Genomic DNA, 16,825 nt, shown 5'->3' with positions numbered 1-16,825 from the left:
TTCTTCATTGTCCATCCTCATCTTCCATAACTAACAGAACAGACTTATTTTTCCTGTCACTTCACAAACAGGGGTAAGGGTAAGAGCTATAATTAACAGTTATGACTACATTCTTCTGGATCAGAAACAGTTTTGGGGTAATTTTGTGCAGAAACAACATTTACTGTAATATGAACTATTCTTTTCTCTGATCCCAAATCTCCACGTCTAGTGAAGACACTTTAAAGAGTAATTAATGATAATTATTACAAACCTGAGACTGATGACAGAACATCTGGAAAAGTTACTCAAAAAAGGTATGACAGCTTCTTATTCACTTAAAAAAGTGACATTTTTTTTTTGCAGGCCTTGCTGCTACAGCTGCTGACTTCTCTTCAAGACTGCCAAAGACAAATTCAGATCATAAATTTCTAACATCACAACATATCAGTGTTTGATAGGCCACTATTTTCTTAGCATTTGAAGTGCAGGGATAAAAAAAGACAATATGACAACCACTTCTCTGCTCCTGTCAAAAATAAAAAAATTGATAATTATTAATATTAATATTAATATTAATATAATGAATATTATATTATAAATATTATGTTATAAATATACATAAATATAAATAAATACAAATAAATATAAATAAAATATATTATAAATATATAATAATATATTAACTTAAAACTGACAACAGCAACAACAACACTACTACTAGCAGTAGTAATAATAATAATAATAATCATAATATTTACTTTCCCCAGTGGATAGCATTTGCTTACTGTTGTGAACCAGTAATCGCAGATATGGGACATTTAGGCACATCTTGTTTCCATTAAGCATTTGTTTTTAAATTAATGAACCTGCAGCAACTGAAGTAGTGTCCCAGAGTAAAAGAAAGAAGCCTTTTCTTGGACCAGGAAGATGAGGGACACAAATTAAATTATCTCTTCAGAAAACTGTTCTTGGAACTTGAAGTGACGTTTTAGTTCCGTAGCTTTCTATTCCACGGCAGAAAACAGCCCAGCTCATTCGGGGGAGCGCTCCCTTGTGTCCAGCAGCTGTGAGCTCCCTGATGGGGCTGGGGCGCTGCACTGCGGGATTTCTCTTCCTGTGCACTTGGAGCCGCGGTATAAGTAAACCTCATCTTATTTTAAATGCGACTTTTCTTTTATGGTCATATTAAATGCAATTCCTAGTAGCAATCAACAAGAGTGATATTTTTCCCTCATATAAATTAAAAAATAAGGGTTACAGATAGTTCCCGTCATTCAAAGTCCAACTGAAACCAGAATCTTAACTTTTGAATAATTCCAGGCATAATTTTCAGTCACTCAATGTTATTTAATTTTATTTAATTATTTATATTTAACTACACTGCTTATACTGAGGTGCAATGATATTGTTTGGAGGTTTTTTTTTTGTTTGTTTGTTTGTTTTGGTTTTTTTTTTTTTAAACTATCTGGTAGTCTCAAGAGAGATATTGTTCTTCCTTCAAACTTCAAGTTTAATAGCCTGAGCCCATTTTAGCTACGACATAACTTTCAGCTTCTATACAAACACTTTCTCACTCTCCCCTCTTTTCCTTTGATATTTTTTTATTTGCAGAAATTCTCTTCAATACGAGGCCTTTTATCTGTATCAGTAGTTTTCTCTGAAACTTTGAGCTGGAGCAAAATAAAACTTAATGCTAATAGTAAACAGACAGGTTGAATGGACAACTTAAAATCCTCTTAGGCAATCATCCTATCACTAGTTCAGTCTCAAATTAAGGTTATTTAATTCTGCAGCATCACTTCTGTCTTCCTTTGCAGATTTCTTTGCTTCAAGCTCTTGTAGTGAACAGGGACACTGAGTTCAGCAAGATACCAACCTTGTTCCTTGAAGAGCTCTTACTAATTATAAAATCCAAATCCATGCTTGGCTGATTGCCAAAGGTCTTAAAATCAGTTTCTCTGTGCAAACAACTTAGCATACTGTAAAATTACTGTTTAGATCTCCTCTTTTGTCCTCAGCATTTGAGGGGTGAAGAGAGAAAGGAGATGCACATAACTGGAATTGGCAACGCCTTACCTAAGAATCTTCTGGGCATTAAGGATGGGTTTGGGAGGATGACACAAAGAAATGCACACTATGCTCTATATTTTAAAATTTACAAACAAATCAATCCAAGGTTTATTTTAGTTGAAACTATCTTACTGTAATTCCCTTCAGTGAGCAGTAAGAAGCAAATATTTTAAATGTGACTTCCCTTTCACTTGGCCTTAAAACAGCGCTTGGACAAAGCACCTGCTAAAGCCATCACTTTTATTCTAAACTGAAGGTTGAATGAGATATCAGGTGAAAATTCTGTTTTGAGAGAGGAGATCCACACATTTTGCTTCAAATGAACATTTTGAATCTAAACATCTCAGTTTTATTCAGGTTTCCTTGCCAAGTTATTCTCTTGGTAGTCAAATATTTAGCCAGTAGACATGCAGATGACAATCAGAATACACTTCAGCAATAAATCTTGTTTTAGTAGTCATTCTCATTCTATGTCAACATAAGGCCATTATTAATCAATGTTCCTTTGGCCTTCCACACACAGAAGGGGTGATGCTTATGGTGTTAGAAATGTTTCCCTAAGGTATAAAAGTAGTTCAGCTTTGTGCCCAGAGCAAATATTTATGAAAGTTATTATTTTACTGCCTATCATTAAGAGTAAGTTAACTGGACAGCCTAATCAACCGCCAACTTCCACTAAAATCTTTGATCTGCTTTTGAAAATCTGTTTTTCATGTAGAAATACCAGTTTGCAAGGAAATTTTTATTTTTTTCCCCAGATGCTGCCTTTATTGTAGGCAGCCAACTTTCCTTGCCTCTCTAATTCCTGCACTTGCTGTTCCTTTTCTTTTTAACTCTGTAAAAAAAATCTACTTTTCTTCCTTTGTTTGTGTGTAGCAGCTCTAACTAGCAGGCAGTTCTCCTCAGTCTCTGACCCTCAAGAATTGTGGCCTCCTCAAAGCACAAATGTTTGCTTTCTCTTTAGGACTGAACAGTTTTAATGACTAACAATTTCTTCTCAAAATCTGATATCATCTTGATATTTTCATTCTCCTGTCAAGCTTCTGTAGCATTCTTTTCATCCATTGAAGTCAAAACACTTTAGAAAAGAAGCTCTACTATTTTCATTTTATAAATGAGTCAAATGAGTCACAGAGGTAAAAATCTGCTAGCTAAGAACTTTCGTCAGGTCAGTAACAATTAAGAATAAAATTCAAGTATCTTGACCCCAGTCCAAAGTATGTTGCATCTCCCTGCTTTAATCCATTGAAATCAGTAAAGTAGATGACTTGATAAGTTGCTACTCAGTACAAGCAAGAATGGCAGGAAAAGACACCTAAACTGGAACACAAACTACTTCAGTATGTGAAATACTTATTGGCAAGACTGTAAGTAGAAACAAGAGCATAACATAAAAATAACCTTTGTCTAATTAGCTTCTATGCCATGAGTGCCACAAGTGAAATTTTTCTTCCTAGGTATCAGTTATGTGTGTAAACTTTTGTTGCTGTCCATACCTCATGCTTGGTAAAATATGTTGAGATAATAAGTCATCTACCACTTGCCTAGTCAAGAGTACTTGCTTTGATACTTACATCATTCTCAGTGTATAAGCTTGTATCTCCTTGCGACTGAGTATGTGTGCCTTGAGCACAACCGGTACTCACTGAAACCACTGAGCTTAGCACAGCATGTGACCTTTCTTCTGCCTGGTAACTTACTGTCTAGGAGCGCTGCCTCAGACTGAAGGAGATCAATCCAAGTTACTTACCATTTCTGCTGGAGTTGGTCTCAGACAGAGAGACAAGGTTTGTTTTAATTTTATAGTCTGAGTGCACGGTGTGGGATTTATTATCCTGAAACTAGGAACATCTCTGTATGCCTGCTAAGGGTGGCTAAATTAGATTTAATAAGACATCATAGGAAGACAATCAGATGATTTATTGGTACCCAGTTATGACGACAGAGAGGACGTGAGACTTCAAGCCAGATTCCTCAAGCCCTAGCTCGGGAATCAGTTTGTTACTGTCCTGTTGGCTTATGTTGAATAAATTCAACAGCAGCTGCTTAAGGCTATTTTTCCAAATGTATTCTGCACCCTGATGCTTAGGCCCTTTTTTCAAAGCACAAGAGTGGGTTTAAATTCCAGCATGAGGCAACTGAAGCCAAGTCTCTCACTGCTGGGGAGAATACCCTGCTAAGGGGAGAGTGGGAGAGAGGAGAGGAATGACAGTGAAAAAATAAAATAAAAATAAAACGAAGGCTACTGCCAGCTATCCTTTTAAATGAATGCACTTTCAGACAGTTGTGTCTGAACATAGAGCTGAAGTGTCCAAATACTGGAGTGGCTTCAACTGTGAATCTGTTTTCACAGATCAACCTAAAAACAGCAATGAGTTCAAAACTGTGTTTTGTGAATAAAGTTGATTTCAGATATACTATTCCCCTCAAAATTTCATTTTAACTCCATGTCTGGTATGCTGGCTATACTGAAACACATTTCTACTCACTTAGCCAAGGTGTCAATTGTATTTTGTAACACATTTCTGGTCACTTAGCCAGGGTGTTGACTTGTATTTTGTACTCAGCTTCTATCCTGTTCTAGACTTGACCTTTTCATAAAAGTACCTCGTAAAAAAATTCTGGATATAAAGGTTAGGTAAAGTCACATGGCATTTGCTGTTGTCAAGTCAACTAAATTTTACCAGATTTTACAGAAATAAGCATGGTGAAGGCTTGCAGGTGACCCTTGAAGAATTTTGTTAAAATCAACACAATCATCATTGCAAAAGTGACTTATTGATGCTTAGGTGTGATTAAAGAGGAAGTGAAGCCTGAAGCAAACATATCAAGACAACTGACAGTTTATGCTCTTTATTTTAAAGCAGATGGATGACCACCATTTATGAAATACAGCAAAAATAAACAGTTTCAGTCAGATGCAAAAAAGTGTCATCTCTTCAAACAACAGACTGGCTTGGTGTTGGTACACCATCATAATCATCTGAGTAGTGCTGATACTGGTCAGTAAGAAGAGGCTGATGCAACTCATCCTTATTTTTCTTGACACGTACAATACACGCAGCAGCAGCAAAGATAATTGCAACAAGAACCAGTGCAGTCACTATTGCTATAGTTATCATCTCTGTGACACGGAGAGCCCGACCTACAGGAATTAAAAAGAAAGAGAAAGTTATTAAAAGTAAATGCCAAGTATATGGATAAATGTCACAGGGACAAACCAAGGCTCAGCATCCGTTCAGTGAGCCATGGAATAAACTAGTTTAAATTTTGTTTGATAATATGTGAGAAAATTCAGTCCATCTTGCTCCACTCTAAAGGCAGTTCTGGACCTTTCTACTTCCCTCTGGTTTGTGAGGCATTTGCATTCTCTGTTTTGATTTAATGAAGGCATATGATATAGGAATAAGGATCTTCTGCAAGGTTAAGATCCAAATGAGAACTTCTCCCAAAATTGAAGTGGATAGTGGGAACCTCATGCTGAAATAATCTATGATCAGTACCTATACTAAATGCCAAACACACATTTGAAAAGTTAGGCAGAAATGAGGAAAAAACCTTTATGAAGACAACAAGTATTGTTTGTGAAACTTGAACAACTTTGTTATATGATGCATAAACTTAAAGGGACAGCAACATAATGCGAAAAAAAGGAAGAAAAAGTATCTAGATATCACAGATTACCTGGCCACTCGACTTCATAACTGTATCCCAGGTTCTCTGGTGCAGTAACAAACATTTCATTATTGGTAACTGGAGGCCAGAAAGGTACCATGTTGTACTGTCGGTTATGTCCAATAGGGGCATTCTCCAGCGGATATGTTGAGATATCTATATTTAAAGTCAAATCATATTTCTGTAAACAAAATCAAAGTAACTTGACCTACCTAATTTTTTGCCAACTCAGGATTTGAGTACCTCATTTTTTCCCTAACTTAAGCTCTTCCAGGAGGATTGGGTTTCCATTGCAATCCATACAGAGCAGAGGGCTCTGCACAGTGCAAAAACAAGGGCACTAATGATATCTCTGTTTTTTAACAGAAGTCATTAGTAAACTGTAAACATTTTTGTCCATGTTGGGCTTTTAATTTCTTCTTATATGGAAAAGGAGAGATATGTATACACGGAGAACTGGGAAATTCTAATTTTGCCTGATTGTAACAGTGATGAACAGCTCTCTCATCCAATTCCAGAAGACAGCTAATGTAAGTTCCAGTGGAATTTTTTGCAACACTTTGTTAAATCCAAAGAAAGCTAAATTAAAACAAAAAAACCAAACAAACCCTACCAATAAAAAAAAACAAAATCCATGCTGATAAGATGATGCAAAACCTTGTGATAGTTCATGCAAGTACCACAAGGGGATACAATTGCTCTCTGAGAGCTGTGTGGGAAAATTACATGAGGTAGGTTGTTGTGGAAGCTACACAAAGAAGTCTCAGTTGTGCAACAACAGCTGTCTTCTATAGAAGAAAGAAGAGGGGGATGGGTTATTCCAAAAGGAATACAGTTGCTGCATTGTGCAGACTGACGCATGGACATCAGTGTTATACAGAATTCTCTCTCTAGTACACTGATGCCAGTCTCCTTCCTTCTTTATTTCTCTTTTTTCTTCCTTCATTGCAATTCCTTCCTTCTGTTCTCCCTTTCCCCATCTCTTTCCCTTTCTCCCTTATTACTTTTATGTATCCTTTTTGGAGTTAAAGAAGTAAGAACAACAACAGTGATCATCCCTTAGAAATATATGGAGATGGTTATGGAATACTGGTAATATATTGCAAATGTGGTAAAAATGAATCTATATGGCATCTGTTCTTCTTTGACAAGAAGAAACATAAGTATTTCATCCACAAGACAATGGAATGTCCTTTCAGGGTTACGCTGACAACCACCCATCCTGCCTCTGCCCATGAGAACATCTTACCTGCAGAGTGCCGTCTCAGCCACTCATCAAAAAGAGCATCTGTAAATGTGTGCAGGAGGACAAAAATGGGATCATTTGGTGATAAATGAGTTTGCCCTCCTGTTCCGTTCAAAAATAGGTGAGCCAAGTTGTGAAGACTTCGAACTGCTGGATCATATTTCCCAGAAGGATCACTATACCCTGAATATGCAAAAAAAAAGAGGAATACAAAAAAATTCCAGTGAAGACTTTGTTTGGAAGCTGCACTCCCAGATGAACACTTCTTTTTTCTCTGAAAGGGTTTCATGTTTTTGTGTTGCCTTGCTTAAAATAAATGGTTAGCTAATCCTTTACCTACTGGCATTTGAGAAATGTCCCTGGTATGCATAATTTTCAGATTAAAATATCCCTTACAAAAGAATGCTGAGAATATGGAATGCAAGGCTGCTGAGATCTAATGGAAAAATGGACAAAATAAAACACAACAGCATGAAAATAAAGGTATATATTTAGGCCTTAACATATCTTTCAGCATAACTAAAATAGTTGCACGTGGTTTTTATTTGCTGACTAAAGTGGGTATATTTTTGCATCTATTCTAATGAGCCAGCTGTTAAGCTTCCATACGTCATTTCCATGTGTACTGGGAATACATGCCCTGTTTTTACTTTTTTCAGTGCAGATAGTGCCTCTGTAACTTTGTTAGTGCCCAAAACATCATACCTCAGGTCAGGTGTCAGGATCTGAAACGTCATGAAAAGTCCTCCTGTTTTCAAGCTTTGGCCAGTCTTTCCAGAGAGGGATACATACAGTTAATTGCCTAAAGCCGTATTTAGATACCTAGGTATTGATAGCCCATTTGTCACACTTGGTAAGCATTCAGAACTTTCAGATACACTTAGAAGGTTGGTTTCATTTTATTGGTTTTGTTCTTCAAGAGAAAGAGAAGGGAGCAGATCCTCTGCATAGCAGGAGTTACGCTTCTTTAAAAAAGACAGAGTATGTATGGGAGGTCTGGCAGGGGTCTGAACTGTCACTTTGTAATCTCTTCCTGTTACAAAATAGGCGTTAATAAAGTACAGAAGTAGTTATCAGGATATCGGCTGAACAGCATAAATCAAATATTTAGGCTAGTTTCTCTGTTGGGGATATGCTGCTCAAATGCCAGTGACTGAAAATTTAATTTTAAATGTGTAAAGCTTATAGAGGAACAGAGTTTTATGGTTCAGAGAGTAAGACTAACCTGTTTAGCAATAAATCCTGTACCCAGACCTCAATACCACTGCACTAAGTACTACCAAAGCTTACAATTTATTTTGCTTTCTTTTATTTATTTTAATTCAGATACAAGAATAACTGCTAGAAGCATATGTTTGCCTCATTTAAAGACACAGCTGAATCAATCTGCAGGGAAGGACTGCCTATTTGCAGCAATGGCAACCTATTAACTGTGTTTCAAGAACTTGATTTCAGCTCATTTCTGCTTGGTATGCCAGTAATAGATTTTTGAGGTTTTCACACATTTTAAGAGGTATAAACTATAGCTATAAAGCAATTTACCCAGAGCTTATTTCCACTTAATGCTAAGCTAATACTCTATGCTGAGAACAATGTGTTCTTAGTGTCTAATAGCCTGTCTCCAAACTCATACTTCTGGTAGGAAAAATGCCAGGCCTGCTTCTTGACTTATTTGAAGTTGTTACAAGTCTTTTTGTTTGCCATGTTTACCTTCTACTGTGTTACGGAAACTGTCTGTTGAATTGGAATAGAAAGGAGGAGTGTCAAATACATCAACTTCCAAACACTGGGCAACATCCTCAGGCTCTGGGAGACGCTGTACCATAGGTCGTGCAACATTTCCAGCAGGATTTCTTCGGATGGGACCACCTTCAGTGCCTGGGGATGGGGGGAAGAGAGGAAACAATGTACAGAAAGTATCCTTTGCATGACTGAACCATGATGAAAAAAATCCCTCACAAATGACTTTACACTGAATGAATGGATCAGTTCCTTGTGTCAGGCAAAGAATCTTCATGTAGTCCTGTGTTCTGGAACTTTTGCACCAGGATGTAAAAAAAACATCTAGAAGCCTCTTACTGAAGTTTGTTGTTCTCTAAGTGCTTTGTGGAAGTCTTCTATAGATTTTCCATGTGATTTCCTGATGAGACTAAGGACCAGTTTTGAGGATATCCTGACAGAGTAGCTGGGGAAAGGACTGTAGTTGCTTATGTGTATGACCAATCCAATATTGTGGGATTTTTCCTATTTTTGTCCCTTATTTCCATGACAATGCTGAGTTGTGGCTTAAAGGTGATGAATGTACAAGAAACTTACTGGGACTTTTAAAACTCTTTTAGTCTGGGTAGGTGTGGTAGAATCCAGTGTTACTCACATTCAGAAATGCTGCCCATAGTTAAAATGGGGATTTGCTAGATGTTCGCATTTTAGGTGCAGAATGCCATGAAGGTGATAAGGGGGTAGTCAGAAGAACACTTATGCTTCATTTAAGAAATTACATTGGCAGATTTAGTTATTTATAGTGCAGAGGCTGAATAAATACTCCATTAGAAGGGAAGGGAAGCATTTTGTTCTTCCCCTGCTACAAGCTCCTGATCTAATTTTGAACTGCTTTGTGTCTCACTGCAAAACAGATGATGGAACATGGATAATAGGAATATTAAAGACTAAGAATATGAAATATTAGTAATGTATTATTTATGTATTTATATTCTTATATAAATATTAAGAATATTTAAGAATATTAAAAAATCTCTTTAAGACTTTTTATTGGGAAAAGACACTGCAATGTAAAGTACTCTATTTATTTATTATTATTAAGAGTATTTTCTCTCCAGATATCTTCCATCATTCATACTTACTGTTACAGATGGTTCCCAAAGTTTCATAGTCTTCTACATTTTCACATAGCACTCGCCACTGAGAGAAGATTGAGTTTTGACTGATAAGAGTGACATCAAAATTGCTTCTAGCTCCCATCAAGTCATCTGAGCAGATATCACAAGTATTTTGTCCTGTTGCAAAGTTCCAGTAGGGCAATCCAAAACTGGGGTCCTGCAGCATGTTCTAAACCACATAAATATAGTGTTATTACATATGTGATACAGACAGCTGTAATATTTACTGCCAGAATGATGTTAAAAACAGTTAAATGCATCTTAGTAAGAATCAGAAGCTTGCCTCATAGAGGAGAGAAACTCTATGGAAAATTTATGTAAAACTTTTTGGTGTTTTTTTACACTGATACCTTTTTCAATAGAACAGAGAGTCAGACTATGACTCAGAACTGAGTCATAGATCTCCTTCATTGAGTACCTCTTCCATGAAGTCATACTGTGAGTACTAAGAAACAGAAATTTATGCTGAGAACCCATTTTCAAAACATTTTTAATGGCCTGTAAGGAAGAGCAGTGTTTGTAGCACACACAGCAACTAAGATAACTGTGAAATGACTGATGGAAAAGTAAAGAATAGGGGTACTGGCTCTTCGGATTGTCATGATTTGGTTCCAGTACAGATTGGAGTTGAGCAGCTGTGGAGTTAGCAAAACAAATTACTTTAACTAATGGTCAAGTCTAGTGACATAAATAGAATATATATTAAATAACAAAGAGATAGAGCTTCTCACGGCTTCCACATAGTGAAATGACACTGATGTCAAATATATTCTTTGGAAGGGAGTTTGTGTCTCAGTCTAAATTAAAGCCATTAAAGCTGGTGAAAATACTGAAGTGATTTCAGGCGCTATTTAATCTTGACCTTGAAAATCTAATTCTTGCTTTTTTAAGAAGGATGATGGTAAATGATGATAAATGATGATAAATAAAATGCTGCATTTTATTTATTGGTAGGTCTGCATAAGAAAAGGGAAACAAGAGCTGCTGAATTATGGAACAGGATCTAACAAATCACTAATTTTTCTAACCAGTTATGCAAATAAAATACGATTCTGCTATTTATATATAATATATATTATTTTTATATGTATATATTCAAGCTATTTCCATTTTTTCTTTCTGTAAAATTTCTGCTGATTTGTTTATTTTTCTTCAAGAATCACGACCTTTAGATTAAAAATACCCTCTGAAATAACTTTGTTGGTCCAATAAAATGTCTTATAAGCATTTTTACAAGAGATTTTTATGTAATTGCTCTGATTAAAATATTATTTTTAGAATCTCCATAAAAATGACTGTCTAAATGCACTTTATTAAATTTAGTGTACCCAGTGAGTTGCTGAAATTGAAGCGGAATTATTTCAACATGTGGAAGAAGCTGCTATCATTTTTTTTGTCTATTGTAATACAAAGATGAGTTATTTAATGGTACAAAACATAGCATGAACACATGAATCAACAGTAACATGAACTTCACCTGCATGTCTCTTTCAAGCTGCAATAGATGGTACCTATGCCATGTGACAAAAGCTGGTCCCTCATGAGAGAAATCAACTCCTCCAAAGCTCTGCTGCCCTGCACCAAGGAAAGTTTTCCTCACAGAATAATAATGAGACCACACAAAGTAGTTATAAATGGAGATATTCTCAAACTGTGGTGTGTTGCCATCTGGTCCAAATATTTCTTCACGTCTTCGTGTGGCAATGACAATGTCAGGGTGGATTGTCACCTTGGCTTGGTGTAAGGCATTCACAAAACGATTTCTTTCTTCTGCACTTAGATCCAAAAGATTCCTTCTGACTGTGATAATACAGAATAAGCAAGTTACTAAAGTTACTCAAGTCTGAACTCACAGAACTAATTTTTTGTATTCCTAATATCTCTGTGTAATTCCCTTTTTCTTCAAGAACTCATTTTTTTTATTTTCTTTTTTTTTTAATTGGATTAATTCACTGAGCATAAATAGAAAAAGTTATTTATTATGAGAAAGGCTGAAACAAACAAAAATAAAGACCCAAACTTTGAGCTGTTAGTGCTTTTAGAAGTACTGTTACAGATTATCTTTCAATTCTGTTAAAGACAAAGACCATGCTTTGTCATACAAACCTTTCAGAACTTCATCCAATATACTTAAGGTTTCCTGTGGTAGCACTCCACAAGAAATGAATGCTATAAAGCAATTTATAATAATCAGAAACTCTAATGTTCGGCAAGATAGTGAAGAAGTGCATTGTTTATGCTTGAAATTTTGCAGGAAGAATAGGATATTTACCAGTGAATTACTGTGAATCACTCACAGTTATTAACAATAAACATATATTAGTCCTTTTTAGTAGTATACTCAAAATAATTTAAAAATATCCTTATCCACATAGAGAAAGTGAAACAAGGAAGAAAACTGACTCTTTGAAATACCAGAATTTCAGCAAGGAGAACAGAGTTCAGATCACCTCAGTCCCTCTTTCACCTGGTCTAAGAAGATTTCAGTCTAAGTTTAGAATAAGATGCAGCTAGAAGTCCTCACAGTTGTTCTTCAACATGCACTAATTTTCATTATAAAAAAATATTGTAAAAATCCATGATTGTCCAAATGAGAAATAGATTATGTTGACACAAGAAGCAACAGGTCTTCAGCATGAATCCATATGAAGAATACAAGTGAAATACATTTCACTATACAAAGTTGATTTGGTGGGGGCTATTTTGGTTTTTCTGAACTTTAAATAAATACTTTTGTGAAACATGAATTTCTTCTAAGAACTGTGTATCTTGAAACATGCCTTTCTGTTTTGCAGAACTGAAGAAATATGCTAGCCATCATCACTAAAGAATTTTTTTGGTGGTGTTTTAAGTAGTGAACTACATTTATTCATCTAATTTTGATTTATGTATGTATCTTAACATTTTTCTTTTTCAAAGTATGTGCCTGAACCACACGAAATAATTGTGACTATTATTAAAATTAGTCATGATTTGAGAAAATTTGAAGACACCAAAGTGCACCTGACAGCTATTTAGTATGGATATGCCAACAGCAATCCAGTAATTATTTTTAAAATCTGAGCAGATAGACCCAGGGCTAAGAATGGTCAAGAGAGAAAACTTAAAACATAATAAAAAGCTAATTTAATCTTTTTTAACTCATGTTATCATTCATGATATATTTGATTTCTTTAGGGTTTTACTGACTAGTAAAGGAGAGAAAAGTAAAAGTGTTCTTGTATACCTTAGAAAATCAGCTAAATCTGCTTTTTGCCTGCCTCTAGATTTGCATTGCTACGTTTGTGTGTGTTAACATTTATTGCTTGGTTATTCTTCAGTTATCATCTCTGTAAGAGAGAACAGGCCAGAACACCAGAGAGTGCAACCTGGCTTAGAAGATCCAATTCACGAGTCACTGTTTCTCCTTTCTAGTTGGCTTCTTGGAGTTGAAAGGGTGAAAAAAAACGATCCCTAAGATCTTTCCTATAGCCTACAGGTGTTTTTTTTTTGGTTTCTTTTTTTTTTTTTTTTTTTTTTTTTTTAAGAAATCCTTTTGTTAAAATGTTGATTTAGTAAGCAGTGCTTTGTTAGCCATTGTAGGAACACGTACTCATATTCATGGAGCATTTTCTATCTGGTGAAAATAATGTCAGTGCTGATATCTGTTTCTGCACTGTACATTTGTGCTAGAAACCTCTTGTTTCTCATGTCAAAAGAACCCATAGCTCATTTGGGGATTTCTGGATTTCACAGGATTTCAATAATACCTTTAAATTTAAAAGTGTGAAAGTTTGAAAGTAAAGGCTGAAATCTCATTCATTCAGATGGTTTTGACTTGAGAATAAGGATATCTCCCCTTTTTCAATTTATCTACAGTATTCAACATTTTTCCTGCAAGGATTTCATCTCCATTTCAAAAAAATTTAGTCATTTGTTTACTGATATTTGGGACTAAACTGAAATTGGAGTACTTTTAGAAAAATTCATTTCTTCAACTGAACAGTCCATAGCTGTGACTCAATGCTTTTAAAGATGTTGACAGCAACTAAGTAAGTAAAAATTTATAGGGCCAGATACATAGTTTAGAAACATATTAAGAAATTTTGAATGAAAAGAGTTGCTGTCACATTTAAAGTAGTCACAAGGTATTAAACACAGCAAGATATGTATTATTCCCAGACATATTCACAAGCACATATCCATGTCTATACGCTTTTAAATAATTAAGATATTTATTTTCTGAAGTAATTTCAAATAATTCTTTTTCTTTTTTTTTTTTTTGTTTGTTTGTTTTTGTTTTTGTTTCATTTCTTTCTTTTATTGGGCAGTAAGTATAAGTACTTGATACACAAGCTGTACAGCTCATCCAGCACCTGCCTTAATAGACTTTATAGTAACATAACTTCTCTAAAGAAATTTAAGAGATATTTTGTATTTTAAGGAGGAGAAACATGCCGGGTACATTTAGAAACAAGCACTGACAAGGCAATTTTCACCTCATACTGCTGATGCTCTTACCTATGTTAATCTGTTGGCTACAGGTTGGTCCAGTCCAGCCTGGTCGACATGACCCACAGTTGTAGCCAGAGAAGTTACCATTGCACCGGCAGGTTTGGTTGAAGAAGCGAATGGGCCATTGCTCACGGTCATCCCTCCCGTCGTGGATGTACTGTGGGCCGTGTGGGCGTGAATCCACAGTCACCTGTATACACCGGCCCCTGCCCGTGGACACACCACACCGGTCAGTACCTGGCCCAAACACAGGGAAATAGTCTGGGCAACACATGCCACTCCGCAGGGACTCAACAGTTGCACACTGACGAGGGAACTGAGCTCCAGCTTGGTCCAACATGCTAAGTAGTAGCAGGGAAAGGAAGAGCAGCGTGGGGGTCTGCATGACAGCAGGTCAAGCAGAGCCGGCTCGTTGCAAGAGCTGGCTGTCCACACACGCTGACTTTTCTCTCCTGTGATGGGACACCCAGCTCCCTCTAGGGAGAGAGGGAGGGAGAGAGAGGGAGAGAGAGAGAGCAGAATCAAAACAAGCGATACAAATCTGTTCTGTAGGCTACCCCTTCTACCCCAGAAAATTCTTTCTAACTCTACATTTCAATACACTATCTGGAAAGGCAAAAAACTCTGACCACAGACACTAATGTTCTTCTCTTCTAATTACCAGCACAAGATAAAGTAACTATGTAGATCTATATTTGCTCATTGACTTCTGAGTTCCTGTGAATTGTTCATTCATAATGCACACCTGCTGGTCAGATTTACTTCACTACCACAAAATGCTAAAACTCGATTAAGGCACCACTTTTCTGAACTTTTTATTTTCACCCTCCCTACCCTCCCCCTGGTTCATGCCTTTCTTTTCTGAATTTAACTAGTGTATCTTGTTCTCCACTCAGCAGTTCCCCTCTGTAATCCCTTGCTGTTTTCTAATGACAGCTTGATCAAAAGACAAAGTTACACTGCTGCATGCATTGTACCTGTTCTCTCTTCCTGGTACCTCTCCACTGCTGGGATCCTGTTCTATCTCTTCACGTCCTGTGGCTGTGTCTCAGCCAAAATAAGCACAGCTAAATTCTCTCCTGGTTCAGTCTGATTGCTAATCCTTCTTCTACCAACACAGTATGGCTTGGCCTCACACTCCTTCCTCTATTAATCCCCTTTCTACTTCACTGCATTTCTCTGGACTTTAAGTACTTGAACAGCACATGATTTCTTTCATGCTTATCTCCTTGTGATTTTACAAGTTTTAGCAAAGGTCAGAGACAAATACTTGAATTCAAAACAGAACAAATGTGAAGGTTTAATTTTTTTTTTTTTTTTTATTTTTAATTACTTGCAAAGAAAGGGTCACTTGAAAACAGACAAAGAACACTAGGGAAAATCACATTTAACAGATACTTTAAAAAAATTCTTCAGATGGCATTTTCAAGATCAGCCTGAAGTAAGTGACTAAGATATATAATTTGTAAAATGAAACACTCTAATCTCAAATTTACAATTTTTATTTGACCTACTTATTTTGATGCTAAAATAAGTAGGCAATGATCATACTGAAATTTCCCAAAATATTAAGTTCTGAGAAGGTGCTATGAAACAAAAAAGTAGAGAGGTAATGAAACAAAGAAACAGAGAAAAACCATCTCTGAAATGAAAAAAGTGCTTCTTTTTTCTTTGCAAGGACAACTTCCACAAAAATTACCTTATTCAAACTTCAACTCTCTTTCTGAGCTTTCAGTAAAAATGAATTTCAGTGAGGTAAAGATATTTTGTAAAGAAACATCTTAACTGGCACAAAGACAAAACATTACTAAGTTTTCTGGGAAAAGGTTCAACCACCATATAACTGACATCAAGCAGAAAATGGATTACCTACTTCTTCTTCTGCTTCCCTATAAGCAAGTCATAGTGCAAGAGCGCACCCAGTTCTGTCAGAATACAGAAATAGCTTTTTTGGTCATTTATTCTTGCCAACCTACAGTGCAACACAGCAGTGAACTTTATCCCCTGCACCTTGTATGACTGAACATGCTATAGCTTGCTTCAGGGTAGGACTTAGGCTTTTAGTACACTTCTCCATATGTTTATTACACATTCTGCATTTGCAGAAGGGAATATTTGCTAATCCTGAAATGAACTTTTTTCCTTTTCTGACTTCCATTTCATTCTCCGTTTTAGCGTATATTCTTTTCTTTATTAGCTTATTCTGTTTCTTTCCAAGCTTAAACCTTTCCTCTCTCAACATGTCTGTTGGGACACGTGACACAAATTCACTGTTGTCACATCAGAAGGTAAACCACAACTAGTAAAAAACTTCTTGAGATTTCATCTGAAAAGAACTCCAAGTTCAAAGAATAAACATACAGATTTTAGCTATGAATATTTAGCAAATACAGCAAATTCATAATAAGCTTAGAAGGGATAAATCCTGCTCTTTAGACAAAGCCCCAGTAAAACAGAGCAA

General features: G+C 36.1%; 1 protein-coding gene across 2 annotated transcripts; it reads right to left on the bottom strand.

Moving 5' to 3' along the window:
* Nucleotides 1-4,909: 4,909 nt before the first annotated feature.
* Nucleotides 4,910-15,527, bottom strand: TYRP1 (tyrosinase related protein 1). 2 transcript variants are annotated; one of them, XM_027883737.1, is made up of 9 exons: nt 15,397-15,527; nt 15,342-15,363; nt 14,371-14,840; nt 11,348-11,670; nt 9,835-10,039; nt 8,684-8,851; nt 6,977-7,156; nt 5,737-5,883; nt 4,982-5,197 (listed from the first exon to the last, which is right to left on the bottom strand). In XM_027883737.1, exons 3-9 carry the CDS (start codon nt 14,747-14,749, stop codon nt 4,992-4,994), a joined length of 1,608 nt encoding a protein of 535 aa, XP_027739538.1. In that variant the 5' UTR covers nt 14,750-14,840; nt 15,342-15,363; nt 15,397-15,527; the 3' UTR covers nt 4,982-4,991. The 2 variants fall into 2 exon arrangements, with proteins under 2 accessions (XP_027739539.1, XP_027739538.1); XM_027883738.1 differs by having other exon boundaries at nt 4,910-5,197; nt 15,362-15,410.
* Between the last annotated feature and the right edge of the window lie 1,298 nt (nt 15,528-16,825).

This window comes from Empidonax traillii, unplaced genomic scaffold, assembly GCF_003031625.1.
Source record: "Empidonax traillii isolate 1590-97213 ecotype Southwest subspecies unplaced genomic scaffold, ASM303162v1 scaffold133:size1091145, whole genome shotgun sequence".
Taxonomy (NCBI): domain Eukaryota; kingdom Metazoa; phylum Chordata; class Aves; order Passeriformes; family Tyrannidae; genus Empidonax; species Empidonax traillii.
The sequence above is the reverse complement of the archived record's forward strand: the minus strand, read 5'-3'. Positions and strand labels throughout refer to the sequence as shown.